General features: G+C 43.8%; 1 protein-coding gene and 1 non-coding gene across 26 annotated transcripts in view; one reads left to right on the top strand and one right to left on the bottom strand.

Annotated features, from left to right (window-relative positions):
- The window catches only part of CASK (calcium/calmodulin dependent serine protein kinase), a 413,308-nt gene extending 400,715 nt beyond the window's left edge, over positions 1-12,593 (top strand). For all 25 annotated transcript variants that reach the window (XM_005593339.5, XM_074030323.1, XM_005593338.5 and 22 more), the window contains 2 exons: positions 3,529-3,612; positions 6,970-12,593. In XM_005593339.5, the coding sequence (XP_005593396.1) occupies positions 3,529-3,612; positions 6,970-7,146 (261 nt within the window). In that variant the 3' untranslated portion in view covers positions 7,147-12,593. The remainder of the gene's footprint in view (positions 1-3,528; positions 3,613-6,969) is intronic.
- A 3,940-nt stretch (positions 12,594-16,533) lies between these two features.
- Positions 16,534-17,794, bottom strand: part of LOC102145523 (uncharacterized) — a 64,817-nt gene continuing 63,556 nt past the window's right edge. The window contains exon 3 of the transcript XR_010584141.1: positions 16,534-16,782. This is a non-coding gene — a transcript (uncharacterized protein). The remainder of the gene's footprint in view (positions 16,783-17,794) is intronic.

The following is a 17,794-nucleotide window of genomic DNA, read 5'->3' as shown; positions in this document are numbered from 1 at the left end:
GTGCCTTTTAAGCTTGCAAACCAGAATAGATATCTGCATCTTATACACTTGGGTCAAATGAGTTTCTATTCCTTGAAGATAATAACCTGAGATTAATTATTGGCCATAGCCAAGCCATAGAATCAATTTATCTCCACAAATATTAATGTTATTTTGACTATCTGATTCTAGCATGCTTTCAGTGATCCTTCTAGAGCATGCTGTTTCTCTCCCTGTCCATATCTGTCCCTGTTTCTCCTCTCTCTCTCTCTTTCACACACACACACTCATACTCTGTCTCTCTCTGTCTCGCTCTCTCTCTCTCTCCCTCCCTCTTTCTCTCTCTTCCTCTCTCTCCCTCTCTGTCTCTCTCTCTCTGTCCCTGTCTCTCTCTCCGAATCCCAGAGAGATTCAGAGAGAAATATTTGCCCATGAACATTAAAAAATTTGTGCCTCATCCTGAGTCAGAAAGGAAGAGGGCTTAGAGTTCATCTTTAAGTCACCTGTTAACTGCCTGGGAGAGGGGAATCCTTGTGAGCAATTCCATTTCCTGTCCCTGAAGTAACTCTGAACCTCAGTCAGGCTGCCACAGCACCAAAAGTGGCACTCACTTGAGACCCATAAGTAGTGCAGAGTATGGCACAAAGACCTTCAAGAACAAGTGAGGAAATGTGTGGTGAGTCTGCTGAAAATACAAGGCTGACTAGACAGGAAAATCTCAATCAGGATTTGAGGCATCTTAGAATTTTTGAAAGTACAATAATAAAGTACAGGAATAGAAAAAGCCACAAAAAGGAGGAGAGAGCAAATATGCTAACCACAGGGCTACTTTAGTTACTGTGATAAATACTAAATTTGGCTCTGAACTTCCTGACAACCTGGGCAAAAAAAAGGAAATCAAGGAATATAACCTGATTCGTAGACATGAGAGGCATCTGGCAATGTGAGGAACATGGCCACCATTGATGGTTTTATGCAGTAAGTGCAGTCTATGGATATAGACCAAGGACATGAATGCAGTGCAGAGATGGGCAATCTGCAGAAAGCTAAACTAATGTTCCAAACAGTTTGTTTTCTGCTGTTGTAATGTGATAGCTGGAATGGAAAACAGGAGAAGGATTGGGTACCTGGTAGGCTGGGCCACTGGGTGGAGAAAAAAACCATTTCATGCCCAGGGTGTCATTCTCTACTTCATCCGTGAGTTCTGTTCAGCATCCAGGCTGGGTGGACTTCCATCTAGACCTCAGAGTAGCTTTGGAGATAGAAGCAAATAGGGTTCTTTCCCATCTCAGTTGCCCAGAAGCAGGCTATGGGATGGGTATATGTGTGTGACCAGGAGTAGGGGTGATGAGAAAACCTTGTCTCACCTGACCCTGTATTCACCTGATCTATGAGTATAGGAAGGAAGGAAAAAAGGCCTAAGATAATACTGACATAAAGGATATTTCTAAGTGAAGATCCCTGTTAGCTTGCTTGACCTATATGTGGACTTCATCATAATGTTTGTTCCTTGCTAAAGTCTTCAGTCATAAAAGGATTGGCAAAGAAATTGCCAGTTACCTCTTTCAAAAATTAACATATATGCAAGCTTAAAGAGCTTTCTTACCAGAGGAATCAGAGCCTAGGACTTTAAGAATTAAAGAACTTTGATGGATAAATACAATGTACCAGTCTCCCTCAACCCACAAGAAAATGCTGTGTGACTAAAATTCAGAAATATAATCAATCCTAGTGAAAGTCAACCTTGCACTAAAAAAAGAAAGAAGCTTTCATGTCAGATTTGTCTCTTACATGCCTATATACACGAAGAGGCTAAGAGAGTCCCTTCGGCCAAGAGAGTAGAGTGCTCTGTAGATGAACCTGCCTTAAAAGACAAGATAAATTCTGTGCAAATTATATCTACTATTTTTACATTTTAATGTTTTTATAAGGGCAGTTTATGCTGGGTACCATATTGACCATGAGTGAGACAGCTGAAGAAGACACAGTCCCTGCCCTGAAGGAGGGTACCCGCTAGTCCGTGGGGTCTTGGGTTTCCCATGTGATGGGTACTTCAGGAGCACATGGGAGGGTCTCAGAGCCCACAAAGGACTTCCCGGAGAAAAGAGCATCAGTGCTGAGTTCTGAAGGATTACTCAGCCAAGCCAAAGGGCGAGTGGGGAAGGGGAAGAGAGGATGGGAGGTCCAGGCAGAAGGAGTAGTAAGTCAAAAGGCCGGAAAGCCAGAAGAGAGTCTGGCCCTTTCTGGAACTGAAAGTAGTTCAGGATGGCTGGCCCATGGAGGCAAAGGGGCAGAGAGAAAGGCTGAAGAGGTTAAGCACAGGCATGCTTATGAGGGAGAGAGGTGACATTCATGCTGAGGAGTATACATTTTATCCTGAGGCCAAGAGGGAACTGTTGAATTCTGAGCAGGAGAGCCATGGGTTTTGAATTTCAGAAAGATCATTCCAGTAGCAGGGTAGAGTGTCGATTGGAAAGCAGCAAAACCAGAGGCAGGGCAACCAGTCTGATTACTATGACAATAAGCCGGGCAAAAGATGGAGCAATAGGAATAGCACGAAGCCAGCAAATGTAAAGACCATTTAGAAAGCAAAATATGTGGGGAGCAGGATAGTTAAGTTCTTGTGTAAATGACAGCAAGATATTTACCCCAGCGCATATGAATTAATCACATGTCAGTCACTTGTGAATTGGGTATCTGTATGTGTTGGGTTTTGTTCCTTGGAAGGGAGTTTGTAACCTCCAAGATAATCATATCCTCCTGGGGAGGAGCTGAAACAGTAATCCCTTAGCAGAATTAACTCCCGCAGCGTCTGATTGCAGCGTTGCAGTATATCTATCCAAACTAGTAGCTTGCAGTTAGAGGTTTTCCGTGCCTTGGAAGGGAACTGAAAGGGATCTCAGAGACCCTCCTCTCTTGAATGCAGCGATTTCTCATGGGCCTACACATTGCCCACAGCCACACAGTGTCTTTAGCGACAGGACTAAGACACAAAGTCTAGGGCTCCTAACTCCAGCCCTGGGCAAGCTTCCCCCTTCCCCAGGAGTCCCAGGGGCTTTTCAGCAGAGCAACGCACAGTTACAGTGGACAGATTTGCTAGCAGTCCTTGGCTAGCGATTTGAAACTTGAAATGTGAGGGAGTGGCCTCCAGATTAGCGGTAAAACCAGCCTGCAGGTCCAAGTCTCTCCTTAGATGCATTTCCTGTGGATTAAAATTCAGGCTACAACTAATAGCCAGGTTTAAATGGACATTAACCAACATAATCAGTGTTAACTTTTATGAAGAAAAAGAGATTGATTCATGAGTCATAAGAAAAATGTCCAGTTTGCCAACTTTCATTGTCTGATGGCTATTGTCCATCCTTTAGAAAAAAAGTAATATAAGTTATGTATAAAGTTGGTAAATTTAATAATACCTTGCCAAAAATTTGAGCCAAGGGCTTGAAATTTTCAGTTGTATAAAAATTTTTATAGACTCATTTGAAAGTTACATTAGTTATTTCTTCTTTTAAGTCGGGATTTTTCTTTTTTTTTTTTTTCTTAACACAGGCACTGAAGGTCCTGAGAACTGCAGAGTTTGCTCCTTTTGTTGTTTTCATTGCTGCACCAACTATTACTCCAGGTTTAAATGAGGTAAGAATCAATCTGTTTTTCCCCAAATAAGCCGTAAGGATCAAGCCTTAGTCCCCAGCACAGTCAGAAGCGTGTCAACCTACATTTGCAGCAAGGCTGCTCTGATGAAATGGGATGTGGAGTAGAATGCTACATGGGACAGCCTTATCAGTAAGTTGACTTCTAAAATCTGAGGACAAACCCCCTCGCTCCCACCAGGACCAAGGCATCCCAGGTGTCTCACAACCTCCAGGGCTGCCAGCCTACTCCCTACCCAGTTACGGATTGTGCGGCCCGTGGAGTGGAACCTTTGTGGAATTTCTCTCCAGGCCCCTGGAGACTACCAAACCTAGAAATCAGCTCTGTCCACTGTCAAGCCAGCTCAAGTCAGAAACTGCCACAGACGTGGTACTCATAAGAGTTGGCTGCCGACTTTTGGAAGGTTTTCCATTGCTGAGCAGATCCAAAGGGTAGTTACCATGTGTGTGCTAAGTGTAGCAGTGCCTATCTGCTGTAGGTTCCTTAGTTAAGGGGAGACTCTTATACAAAGTTATCCTGAAGACAGTTGCTTTCACAGGTTCTAGAAATCATCAGAGGATTCGACTCTGTTCAGTCAACACTGACCTAAACTCACCCAAGCTTAAAATCTAGTTAAATCAAGGCTTGGAAATTTTCCCTTTGTGTACCTTTAAGGAAGATTCAGGATTTTGATTTACCTGTGTTACTCATATTTTCCGTCGTTTTTGTCATTTCATCTGCAAGAGGTATATTCCTTTGTAAAATTCTACTTTCCCATCTTTTTTAATACACAAGCATGTTTGAAACTCCACATTGTGGTTAGCTTTTATCCTTAAGTTGCCATGTATTTTTCTTGAATCATCATCTTTGCTTTTGTTTTTGTTTTGCCTGTTTTCCTGCCCTTTTACTAATTTTCCATAGCTGCCAAAATGGTGCAGAAAATTGCCTGTAAGTACCAGCTAGGAGGTAGTGAAATACAGCCTTGTTTCTTCTAATAGATTTAGAATGTAGACACTTTGTTCCCACAAATCCTTGCTTTTGCTGTTAGAATAAAGGCATTTTGTTTTCACTGAGTTAAACCCTGCTCACGTGTGAGTCAAGCACACAGACAAGCTGTTGTCGAGGAAGAGACTGACAAATATAGCTTCATCTTAAAAGATTCTTAAGAGGGAGCTTTATTTTTCTGTAAAGAGACCTACATTAAAAATGTGATACTTTCAGCCATACATTTTCTGGAATATTTTCATCAGCCCAGCTTGCTGAGCAAGTCATAAACTCTGCTAGTGGTTTCTGAAGCTCAGGACTACATATTCAAATAGAATCCCGTGTGCCAGACAGTGATGTTGTAGGAATTGTTCCTTTTCATCCTGGTAGGAAGCACTCCTATCTTTGGGTGAATGCACGTTTGCTAAAATGGCGGGTTTTTTGTTTTTTTGTTTGTTTGTTTGTTTTTTGCATTGTGTTGGTTATTAAGTAAAGCCACAGTGAAAATACTATGCTTTTTAAGTGCAAGCAGAACTAGAAGGTGATGATTAACTGGGGTCTTAGCTACACTGTAGTACTTAACACTCTCAGTCAAAGCATGCCCTGTCCTGCTTTGAAATGCCTGTGAAAGAGGACAAAACAGGTAGGACATTCTTGGTTCAGAGCGCCCTGAGAGAAAAGATTGAGTTCCCATCTGCTGTGGTGTCTGTGCATGCCCACTGCAGGGCCAGGACAGAATCAAGCAAGTCTCTTTATCTTACTTCTAGTCCCCTTTCTTGAGAGCTGTACCCAGAGAGCTGAGGCTTGCCTGGACCTCCCAGCAGCCTCACCAGGAAGGGTCTCTTGCCAATAACAGAGGGGCCTTAGAGAAGAGGAGGGGAGGGGCCCTAAGCCAGTACTGGGCACTACGGCTCCTAGGTCCTTGAAGATAGTGCATCTTTTATTTTCTCTGGAGATCTTTTTCTGTCACCTGGGGGGCCCCCATTTCTGGGAAGAATTGCTCAGTCTCTTGATTTTAGATTTAATACTTGTAAAACCCTATAATGACTGGCACTAGTCAGACAAGTGCTTGTTCTTTTGACAGCATTTATTAAGCACTTACTATGTGTAAGGCACTATGCCTAATGCTGGGGCACAGCAATTACAGGGCACACAAGACAAGTTTATAGCTGGAGACAGAGCCACTCATCAAATAAAGAGGTATTTCATTATCTCTATGTATATTTGAGACTCAGCCCAAGAGCTCACCCACCTAGTGTTTGGCAGGTAGGGGGTGGTTAATTTGACTCACAAAGTTCCCTAGTGTCAAGGTTGAACTTGCCCTTTGGGAGTTCAGCATGACAAATTTGACTCATGAAGATATAGAGGCAGACTTCTTTCTGGTGGCTCTTAAGAGACCCCTATCTTGAAAGAACTGCCACTCTGTAGCGGAAGCTACACTTGCGTGACAAAGCTGGGACCTAAACTCCCTCCTGCTGTTGGATCCCTCTTGCGAGAGTTCTTAAAATCTGTGGCAAGCTGCAGCTTAGGGAACATCCTTTGTTGCAGCAAACCTCTCTAGAGTTCAGCAGCTTCTCTTCCTTTGGTTTTTTTCATAAGAGATACGAGGACCTGTGAACAGTGACATTTGTCCAGCCATTTCTAATGCAGACCACTTTGGGGGGATTCATCAGATGCCAGGTGCTGTTTGTTGGGGAAACAGCCTTATTCCGGCCATTATTTGTAACACTCAAAGAGCTTTTGCCTCTGGCATCAGCTGCTATTGAGTGAGGGCCATTATATGTCATTGAATTCCTGGAACGGTGGCACCTTTAAGTACAAGAGGAAAAAATACAACTTAATTTGTCATCCAAGGGCAGGGACTTGCTGGTGCAAACCCAGCTGGGCCCTGAGGCCTGGCTCCAGTGAGTGTGGAGGACCAAGGGGAGGGGGGCAAAGAGCTCGGGCCTTGCCACAATCTCCCTCTCCCAATTGGGAGAGTGGCTTGAGGCTAGGGCGGGGGGCTTCCTGTGGGCCTGTTTGGGCCACCATAGCCACTCTAACCCACACCTGGCATGGCCCTGCCAAGCCTGACTCTGGGGACAGGCATAGCTAGGCCTGAGTGGGGGTGGCATGTTTCCTGAAGAGTGTCTGTTTTCTCTGGTTCGTCTGCTTTGTCATGGACCCTCTGTTGCATGTTGAGCAATCACTGTCTCCTCTGTCATGGAGCGGACTTGGCCTCATGCTGGAATACGGCATGTCAGGGTCTGGCCTTGACTGTTTCTGACACTGGGATGAACAAAAATGTGAAAAGAAAATGAATCCAACTGATTTCTCTCTTCTGTTTGCTTTTCCTCCTCTCATGCCCACCCCTACCTCCATCTCATCACCATTTAGGATGAATCTCTTCAGCGTCTGCAGAAGGAGTCTGACATCTTACAGAGAACATATGCACACTACTTCGATCTCACAATTATCAACAATGAAATTGATGAGACAATCAGACATCTGGAGGAAGCTGTTGAGCTCGTGTGCACAGCCCCACAGTGGGTCCCTGTCTCCTGGGTCTATTAGGCCTTTCCCCAGATAGCTGAGCATAACTGGGAGCACCTCATACGTGGAAAAGCCTCTTTGTTATCGGCCTTGTGTCATCAGGTCATGGTCCCTAGAGACTACCTAGTTGTAGTGTGACCTACATTTATAATTATTGTCATGTCCGAATAGATAGGAGGAGAAAAACAATTACACACTAATTTAAAGAGACAGTATCTTTTTTAATCAGTTCTCCTAAACTTTAATAAAATGTATCTTTAAATGTATGTATTATTCAATCCTTTGGAATGTTATATTTTTGGAAATCATAGCTTTTTATTTCCAAGGCCCCTAAAAACTGCACAAAATAGATGCTGCTTTCTATAATCTATTTTAATAATAATAAACAATGATTCTGTTACCTTGACTGGGGGTGGAACACTACATTCTTTTTAGAGTCTGATTTTATGGATTGGAATATCTTTCTTTCCTTTATTTATTTGAAATAATTAGTGTAGTGATTACAAAACAGTCATAAATTTTTAAAGGCCTTTTTTCTCTTTTTTTTTTTTTTTTTAGAATAGTATTTTTTTTTTAAGTCCTTTATGTAACATCCAGATAATGTGATACTGTCTCTTTGAAGCACCCTGTAAACCTTTTAGAGATTTGAAGTTGGGTCTTGACTCTTAATGCATGTGGACAGTCGCGAGCGTTTATGCTGTCGGTGTGTCTGTGTTGGACAAAACAATCTGTAATCTACAGCAAAGTACATTCTACATTCCGTTCATGGGGCACACCCAGGGGAATAAGAATAAAATGCTATTATGACTAAGTTGTAAACCTATGCACATCCCTTGCATTTTGGGCAACTTTATAAAAAAAAATGAAACTGATTTTTATTAATAATAATCATGTAGTGAAATGTGTTTGTAATTTTGTCTCAATTTAATTTGTTGTAAGGTGGGGGGGAATTGCTGGTTTCACCATTTCAGATCTGTGTTGTCTAAGAGTATTAACGTTTTAATTAAGCAAAGAAATGAGGATTTTTAATCTGTATGTAATTGTTTTAAAGCACCCATTTTAAGAGAAAATACTGTGCAATGAAGAAACCAGTTTAGGCATTTGCTATAAACTGAAATATTCCAAAAGAATAATCTATAACAGCCCTGTAAATTCCTTTAAAATGATAACAGGACAGTTTGACCAATTTTTTTTAAATATACTTCCTTTTATGTGTTCAATAATTAAAATGCCTTTGGGTCCTTCATTTCATTATAGATTTGTTCAGGCTTCCAAGCTGATAATCTTTTCAATTGTATAATTTGTTAGATGCTCATCGAACCTTTGAAGGCCCAGGAGTGAGTATCAGTTGGCAGGGCGACAAAGGAGCCTGCCAGAGCACAGCTGGACCGCGTCTGACTCGCACAGAGCCATGCGCCCAAGGGCCACGGGTGTACTGGAGGCCACCTGTGGTCTCTTCTTCCTCTTGCTGTTTCCCTTGGCACAGGGGAATCATCTGTCCTTGTTGCTTTAGAGACATTAACCATCTCATAACCCTTCCATGAAGTCACGTTCTTCCAATACAGGAGATTTGGGCTGGGGTTCTCAGACTCTTTGCCAGAGGTCAGTAGAATGGTTTTCATTAGCGTGTGAGGGTGTGAAGTACTTATATTAACCTGTGATCCTTGAAAACATACCATCGTTTTTTGCTTCTTGTAGGTTAGATGGCCTTGTCACTTTGTGCCTTGGCAGGATGTGCAGGGTGTTTTCTGAGCCGAACAGCTCCTCTTAAAGGACCAAACAGAGAAGGAATTAGTATACTTCTTTTACGTTGTCAGCACCCTACCCGCCTCCGCCCCCACTGCCTATTATGAAATGATGACGATTTTTTTTTTCTGATGTTGTTCTTTGTCAGTGACCAGATGAGTCTGCAACTTACTAACAAGGTATTGAGTGAACTACTTCTGTTTGGGCCCCACAGTGGGGTGACCAAGCCACCAAACCAGAGACAAGCTCAACAGTGGTCTCACGCTAGATGGAGAGAGAAACCTTCAAAGAGTTAGTTAGGGCTGTGTTAGGACTGATTCAAATCTGATAGATGCCACGGCCAGACAGTCATTCCTGGTATGGTACTGACCACAGTTTGGGCTCTTAGTGTGAAGGTGCCCACTCTACCTCCTTTCTGGTGAAGCACAAAGACAACTACAACTAACACAAGGGAAACAGAAACTTCCCTCCCCTCTAGTGGAAACCCCCATGCCCCCACTTGCCCTTTGAGCCCACATCTCCAGAGATGCTGACGATGCCTGTCTTAAGCCATCTGCCATGTTTATAAAGGTGGATTAAGCAGAGGAGGAGAAAAGCAATGCCAACTTAAATGTCTGTGGCCCCAGAATTCACAGGCACTGTAGTACTCTTCCTCAGTGGCTTTATACATCCTCTGAGAAGCACCCAGGCAGGCATCATTCTTGCCATCATTCCGATGGTGAAATCCCTGCACGCAGAACTCATTGACTTCTCAAAGAGGTTATCTGTTCCATTCCACTAATACATGTCTTCTCTAAAGCAGTGTCTTTATGACCTAGCTGCATATACTTAAATTTCTGAATTCAGAGTAATTTCAGTACATTGCTGCTGCTGCTACTGCTACCTTACAATTGCCCACTAAGCAATCAGAGAAAATTGCTAAAAGCTTCTTTACTGCTTCCATTCCATCAGCAGAACCTCCCCCGCTCCTTTTAAAGACCAGAACGAATGATTAGAGCACTAAATCTTATTAGTGGTCAGTTGAAGTACTGGAGAGCCCTATTTTGAAGGTTCTCTCCCCCACCCAACTCCATTCCCCACAGCAAGAAAGGGAGTGTTTTTATATGTTGAATTCTTTGTTAAAAAGATGAAATGTCCTGATTTTCCAATCACAAGACAGTAATTACTTTGCACATGCAGCATATCCCATTTTAACGCTAAAAAGGGAAATGTCACTCAATTTAATTCATCTGGAAGTTTCCCAGTGTCAAGATAACATTGTAGCCTTTTTAAATGCAATTAAATGTATCTCTTGTCAGGTGAGATGATTTAAAATATTTGCTCAGAGAGTAAAAGAAATGGTTGACCTACTTCTTGCTATTTGCATTCAGAAGGCATCGTCCCAGCCCATCCTATTGGTGGCTGAATATCTGAAGATGTCGCAAAGTCCCCCACTGCAGGAGAAATGCAGGAGGTGTTCCTGTTCCCCATCCAATTCCTTCTTAGGCTGCTAGAGCCAGCCAGTGGGCCAAGCCTTCCTCTGTGCTCCAGGCAGGCCTGGGCTGCAGCTACTATTATCTTTTTACAGCCTTTGATCTCATCGCTGCAGAGTTCTTTTGTTTTTGAATCACTTGTATTTGTCTCTTATTTAAGGCTTCAAGTTTGTTTCTTGAAAAAGTTTAGTCAATTGAACCACCCTCCAGGAAGATTCCCACCCTGGAAACTGCCCCTGAAAAACAAGGCAACCCAAAGCCAGCTCTCTTTTGTCCCCCACTGATGTCATGTCCTTTTTTTTTTTTTTTTTTTTTTTTTTTAATTTCAGGCCAGTTTCTTAACTCGGGGCAAAGAGAATCTGTGTTGCTAAAGCTACCAAGAAAACTGCTTGATTAACAAATTCTTAATAGAAATGCCTCCCACGCTGTCTCTTTGGAAAGAGAAGGCACCTTGGAATCGGCATTCCAAAACCAAGCTCCTTGTCGTCCTCATCCCTCCTCCTTCTTGCTTCCTATTATCAAACTCGTGTGTGTTTCTTGTTTTCTCAGAACTGAACACAGCCTCCTCATTCCATCCTCTTGACTAGGGCTTACAATACTGAGAGCGATTACAGCCTGTAAGAGGTTAAAGGCCCCTGAGCGTGGCTCTCTTGCTCTGCGCCTCAAATTCTTCTATTAAAAGATGCTTTCCTTCTCACTGCAGCTTACAGAAAGGCTACAAGCTTTAATCACAGATCATTTCATTTGCCAGAGCCTTTCCTTTTCTAACTCCTTTAGAAATAAGAGTTCCCTCTCTGTTTGGAATATCTGGATACAGGACTCTCCTCCAAGCTCGTGGCTTGATTGGCTTTGCCTGTGCACACACACATCAGTTTGCCTTAAACTTGGAGCTATGGGGAGTCCCGGATTTTCCAGCTTAGTGGGTGAAGTTTAACTGTCACATACATCCAGGAAGTGGGAGAAAAGGGAAAAGAAGAGGATATTCCCCACCATGTTCCCATCTGGTTTTTCCCCTGCCTTGCTTTGTGCAGCAGGTGGGCAGACAGAGCCCACAGAAACAGAAGTAGAAAGAGGGCCGCACCATCTCTGGGGCCAGCACTCCCAAGTCTTAGCTCTTTGTGGGGATAGAAAATCCTGAGCTCCCACCACCTCTCATCTGACCCTCCATCAACTCCCTTGAACCTGTGCAAATGGACTGAGCAAAAGAAAATGGAAAGAGACGTTTGTCACCACACAGGAGACCTCCTTTCTGGCCCCAAGCACAGCTCAATCTCTGTGCACGCTCAGAAACTCAAAATTTAGCTACTATTTATGTGTTAGCTCCATTCTCTCCGGTGTGTGACTGAGAGAACACGCCAGTGTTCTTACTGACAGAGGCTTGGGGTGACCCTCTCTGGACCCGGAGGAAGTACAGCCTCTGTAGCAGGAGTTGTCCTTGGGAACAGAAATAGGCATTCCTCCACAATGAGTGGCTCCCCCTATTTTTTTTTTTTTTATTTGGAAGAGACCAAGAATTGGGGGAATTGATTTCCAGTCTTAGCTGTTTCCCGGAATGTCATCTGTGCAGGCAGGTAGGCGGCTGCCGGGTGCAGCAGGCAGCGTGACTGATGTGAAGGCCACACAACCCTCACGTGCTGAGACCCGAGTATCGTGTTTAATTGCAGTGTAGGCGCGTCCCCATTCAAACTCAGTTCTGGGGTGGTTTTGCATAAAGTTTTGCCAACGTGTTCTTTTTTCTGTATGTATTATTGCCTTTTTATAAAAGGTGTTGAAGTATTGTCTCAGTGATAAAAAGAGAGAGATGTTAATGGTTGTTGTATATTTCACCGTATCCAATTGTAAGTATTTGCAGGGTACAGCAGAGCCTTAGCTTGCAAGAGCGTTTGTGCAGGAGGTGTCCCTCAACACCCAGGAGCTGAAGGGATTGGAAAGGTTTGGATTCTTTGTAAATGTCCTGCTTTTCTTTCTCTCTGTGTGTATCTATTTACATGCCTTAGCACACGCCCTCCCATCCTGATTCCTTTGCCCTGTCGCCGGAACAACCAGAATGCTGGTGCGCTGCCGGCACAGTACAAATTGATGAAACCCTAATCAGTTATCTTGTGTGACAGGGGAAGAAGAGAAACTCCATAGTATTCCTTGTAGAATATACATACCTGTAGGATGCTGTGTAATGGGAAACCATAGAATTTGGCTTTTGTCATTTCAAAGTTGGAGAAATGTATGAATAAAATGTATAAAACATGAAAAGGCAGTTGTCTCCTCAGATTGCAGGTCAAACAGCTTGGGGACAAACAACAGAGGGTTAAAAGAAGAAGGATGGCCTGATTTCTAAAGGCCCCTGCAGAGTTCATCCACACGGTTAGGCCTCAGACACCTTCCCGCAATGGTTGGGGTGGGGTGGGGGTGTTGCAGAGGGACAGCTCCCGCCCCTGTAAAGGAGCACAACCCAGGCTCCTGGTGCCCATCCTGCAGGTTTCAGTCTTCAGCTATGGCTGTTAACAGACGGCATCCTGCAAGCAGTTCCAGCTCAGTTGCTTGCATTTGGATGCAGGCTTAAAATAACTTCATCTTTTAAAGAAAAAAAAAAAGAAAGAAAGAAAAAAGAAAAAGTCTAAGTTGTGACATCTCCTAGAAATAGAAGTCTAAATTGATTTTGGTGGTGTAGGTGCCGCAGCGTGGAAAATGTGGCCCTTGGTTGACATTTGCATCAAGAGCCGTGGGAGGACGCCTGCTCCAGCATTGCCGCTCCACGCAGTGCCTTTGTGATTTCATGGTTTGATTTGGTCTCTGGCTGGAGTCTGGGATGTGCTTCCTGGCGTGCCTCACTAACCTGGTTTACACACAATTCCTTCCCTGCCCTTGCCCTATGCTTTGCCAAAGCAAGGAACCATGGTGGCTTCAGAGGCAACACTTGTATGTGTCACACACACCCCAGAAAGAGCCCAGGCCTGAATGAGCTTACCTGGCTCACTTTCAGAAGACCCATATGAAGGAAACAAACTACCAGTGATTATTTGCTTTACTCAAATAAATATCACGCTACAAAAATTGTATAGAAGAGTTTAGGCCACATTCAGACGCAAAATATGAGCCCCTGGCCTTTCAGTTCAGAAAATCCTGTTACCTTTTTACAGACTTCTTACCCTAGATACACAGAGGACAGAAAGCAAAATGCTACCGTAAAGCTCATTTTTTGAACTTCATGGTATTTAAAACACATCCAACATGTCAATATTAAGCTGGTAGAAAAATATAAACATGTCTTTTCTGTGTTTTTGCCCAGTTTGCTATAATATGATAAGCTGAAGATCATTCCATGAACCGCCATGAACAGCACATCATGCAAAAAGAATGCAATGAGATTAGTGCAGAGTAATAGAGTTCAAGGTCACTGAGGGTAGCAAGCCCTATGAAAGGTCAATGTTGTAGTGCAAGTGAGTTACCCAGTCACTAAAGGAAGGGATGCTCTGGGAGAGAATGTTCCAGAAAGTGGTATGTGACTTTATCAACAAGTGAGCACACACACACAAGGCATGGGGCCTGCAGATAAAATCCCATGGCTGTGGCACTGTCGGAAATACTGCACCCACCACACGTATTCCCTACTCTCCTCACCCATCATTACCTTTCAAGCCAGGTGCAGTGGCTCTCAACTGTAATCCCAGCACTTTGCGAGGCCAAAGCGGGCGGATCACTTGAGGTCAGGAGTTCCAGACCAGCCTGGCCAACATGGTGAAACCCCATCTCTACTAAAAATACAAACATTAGCTGGGCGTAGTGGCAGGTGCCTGTAATCCCAGCCACTCGGGAGGCTGAAGCAAGAGAACCCCTTGAACCCGGGAGGCAGAGGTTGCAGTGAGCCGAGATTGTGCCACTGCACTCCAGCCTGGGTGACAGAGCAAGACTCCATCTCAAAAAAAATAAAAAAGGCCGGGCGCGGTGGCTCACGCCTGTAATCCCAGCACTTTGGGAGGCCGAGGTGGGCGGATCACAAGGTCAGGAGATCGAGACCACGGTGAAACCCCGTCTCTACTAAAAATACAAAAAAAAATTAGCCGGGTGCGGTTGTGGGCGCCTGTAGTCCCAGCTACTCGGGAGGCTGAGGCAGGAGAATGGCGTGAACCTGGGAGGCGGAGCTTGCAGTGAGCCGAGATCGCGCCACTGCACTCCAGCCTGGGCGACAGAGCAAGACTCCGTCTCAAAAAAAAAAATAAATAAATAAATAAATAAAAAAATAAACCTTTCAGGGAGTGGTGCCCAGAAACGTTTTTGCCATAGATGCATTCTTAGGCAGGACCTCGAAAAGCTTCAATCCGCTGCTGTTGCCCTCTTCACTCCTCCAAAGGCAGCTTTATAACCCCTCCCCATGGCCACTTGCCCTGCAGAGAATCTGGCTCCCTTCTGCCACCAGAGTGGTCTGATGAACAACTTGAAAGTGACAGAGCAGCCTGCTGGGACCTCAAAAGTGGCTTCAGGCCGGGCGTGGTGGCTCATGCCTGTAATCCCAGCACTTTGGGAGGCCAAGGTGGGCAGATCACCTGAGGTCGGGAATTTAAGACCAGCCTGGCCAACATGGAGAAACCCTGTCTCTACTAAAAATGCAAAATTAGCCAGGCGTGGTGGCACGTGCCTGTAATCCCAGCTACTCGGGAGGCTGAGGCAGGAGAATTGCTTGAACCCAGGAGGTGGAGGTTGTGGTGAGCGGAGATCGCGCCACTGCACTCCAGCCTGGGCGACAAGAGAGAAACTCGGTCTCAAAAAAAAAAAAAAAAAAAGTGGCTTCAGGCCTGTAGGATGTTAAACTGAGGCCGGAGATGGGGAAATGGAGACCATGTACAAAGCAGGTGGCAGCAGCTTAGCCACATAAATCAACAGCTTACCACAGAATTTTCCCCAGAACTTTCTGGGGGTGGTGGAAATGTTCACTTCTTGTTTTCAGTGGCGGTTGCATGGGTGTATACAATGGTCAAAACACATCAGACTGAACACCTAGGATCTGCGCATTTTATTTTCTGTAAAATATATCTTGGTTACAAAAAGGAAACAAGGAAAACCATGATCATCTTTGCAGCTGCCAAAAAAAAAAAAAAAAAAAAAAAAAGTCACTTCACACATTTCAACACCCAGTTCTAATTTAAAAACAAACAAAAAATCCTTAAAAATAAGATAGGACATATTCTTAACATATACAGAATAACTGTTTCAACCCACAGCCAACATAATCCACCTAGAAGTGACACACAAAGGCATTAAAGTTGCCATTATTTAAAAATTACATAACACGTGATCATCATAGAACGATTAGAAAATATGGATAAACAAACAAAAAAAAGGTAGATTCAACCACATTCTGCTACGCAGAGCCAACTGCTATAAACATATCTATGTATATCTGTCAGGCTAGCAGGCTAGTGTAAATTTATATATGTGTGTGTCTGTATGTATATATATACACATACTAAATATATATATATACTAAATATATATACACACACACACACACACATATGTTTTGCTTTTTTTTTTTTTTCATTTTTGAGACAGGTTTTTACTCTGTTGCCCAGGCTGGAGTGCAGTAGCATAATCACAGCTCACTGTAGCCTCAACCTCCCGGACTCAAGTGATCCTCCCATCCCAGCCTCCCCAGTAGCTGGGACTACAGGCGTGCGCCACCATGCCTGGCTAATTTTTGTATTTTTTGGAGAGATGGGGTTTCGCCATGTCGCCCAGGCTGATCTCAGACTCCTGGACTCAAGTAGCCCTCCCACCTGGGCCCCCAAAGTGCTGGGATTACAGATGTGAGCACCCCACCCGGCCCTATACATATTTTTAACACAGTCAGAAAGTCATGCTAAACACACTGTTCTATTACATATCTTCCTCCATCATAATTATTTACTATTGCTTTTATTTATATTTTTAATTTATATTTTTATTTTTAGGGTCCCACTCTGTCACCCAGACTGCAGTGCAGTGGTGTGATCACAGCTCACTACAGCCTCAAACTCGGGCTCAAGGGATCCTCCCACCTCATCACCCCATGTAGCTGGGACTACAGGCACCACCATGCCCGGCTAATTTTTGTATTTTGTTATTATAGAGACAAGGTTTTGCCATGTTGCCCAGGCTGGTCTCAAACTCCTGGGCTCAAGCGATCTGCCAGTCTCAGACTCCCAAAGTGCTACTATTGCTTTTAAAGCATTTCTCAACAACAGAACAAAGTATAACCGTTGGAAAAGACATAAAATTATCCATATTTGCTAATAATATCATTGTATACCTTGAAACACAAAAAAGGACAACTAGACAACCATTTGAGTTACAGAGCAGCAACTCAGGAGGCTGAGACAGAAAACTCACTTGAGCCTGGGAGGTGGAGGTTTCAGTGAGCTGAGATTGCACCATTGTACTCCAGCCTGGGTGACACAGCAAGACCCTGTCTCAAAAAATAAATAATAAATAATAAACAGCAGATACAAAAACACCCAGAAATCAATAGTACTCTTATATATTCACAATAAAGTTAGAAAATTTAATGGGGAAAGGATGCCATTCTCAACTGCTACAAGTGTTTTCAAACTAACAAATCCATGGGATCGATATGAGAAAAGGGCAAAGCTGCATTGAGAATATAAAAGATGCAGATAAACAGAGAAATGTTTTTGGATGAAAGAATTAAATATTTTAATGGCATCAGTTATTTCCAAATTAATGTGTAAGTTTAATATAATACCAAACCAAACACCACACAATGATTTTTCTGGATCTTTATAAAATGACTGTTCATTGGCCAGGCGCGGTCGCTCACGCCTGTAATCCCAGCACTTTGGGAGGCCGAGGCGGGCGGATCACGAGGTCAGGAGATCGAGACCATCCTGGCTAACACGGTAAAATCCCGTCTCTACTAAAAAATACAAAAAATTAGCCAGGCGTGGTGGCGGGCGCCTATAGTCCCAGCTACTCAGCAGGCTGAGGCAGGAGAATGGCGTGAACCCGGGAGGCGGAGCTTGCAGTGAGCGGAGATCAGGCCACTGCACTCCAGCCTGGACGACAGAGCGAGACTCCCTCTCAACAAAAAAAAAGATTGTTCATCTAGAATAATAAACAGAAAATTACAGGAAATTCTAAAGGAAAAAAGAATAAATGAAGGATGAGTAGCCTTTTCTGATGTTAATTTATTCTCAAGCTAAAACAATTAAGATATACACCAGGCTGGGTGCGGTGGCTCACACCTGTAATCCCAGCACTTTGGGAGGCTGAGGCAGACAGATCATCTGAGGCCAGGAGTTCGAGACCAGCCTGGCCAACATGGTGAAACCCCGTCTCTACTAAAAGAGAAATACAAAAATAAGCCGGGTGTGGCAGGGCACGCCTGTAATTCCAGCTGCTCGGGAGGCTGAGGCAGGAGAATTGCTTGAACCCGGGAGGCGGAGGTTGCAGTTAGCTGA

The sequence above is a fragment of the Macaca fascicularis genome, chromosome X (assembly GCF_037993035.2).
Source record: "Macaca fascicularis isolate 582-1 chromosome X, T2T-MFA8v1.1".
Lineage (NCBI taxonomy): Eukaryota > Metazoa > Chordata > Mammalia > Primates > Cercopithecidae > Macaca > Macaca fascicularis.
The sequence above is the reverse complement of the archived record's forward strand: the minus strand, read 5'-3'. Positions and strand labels throughout refer to the sequence as shown.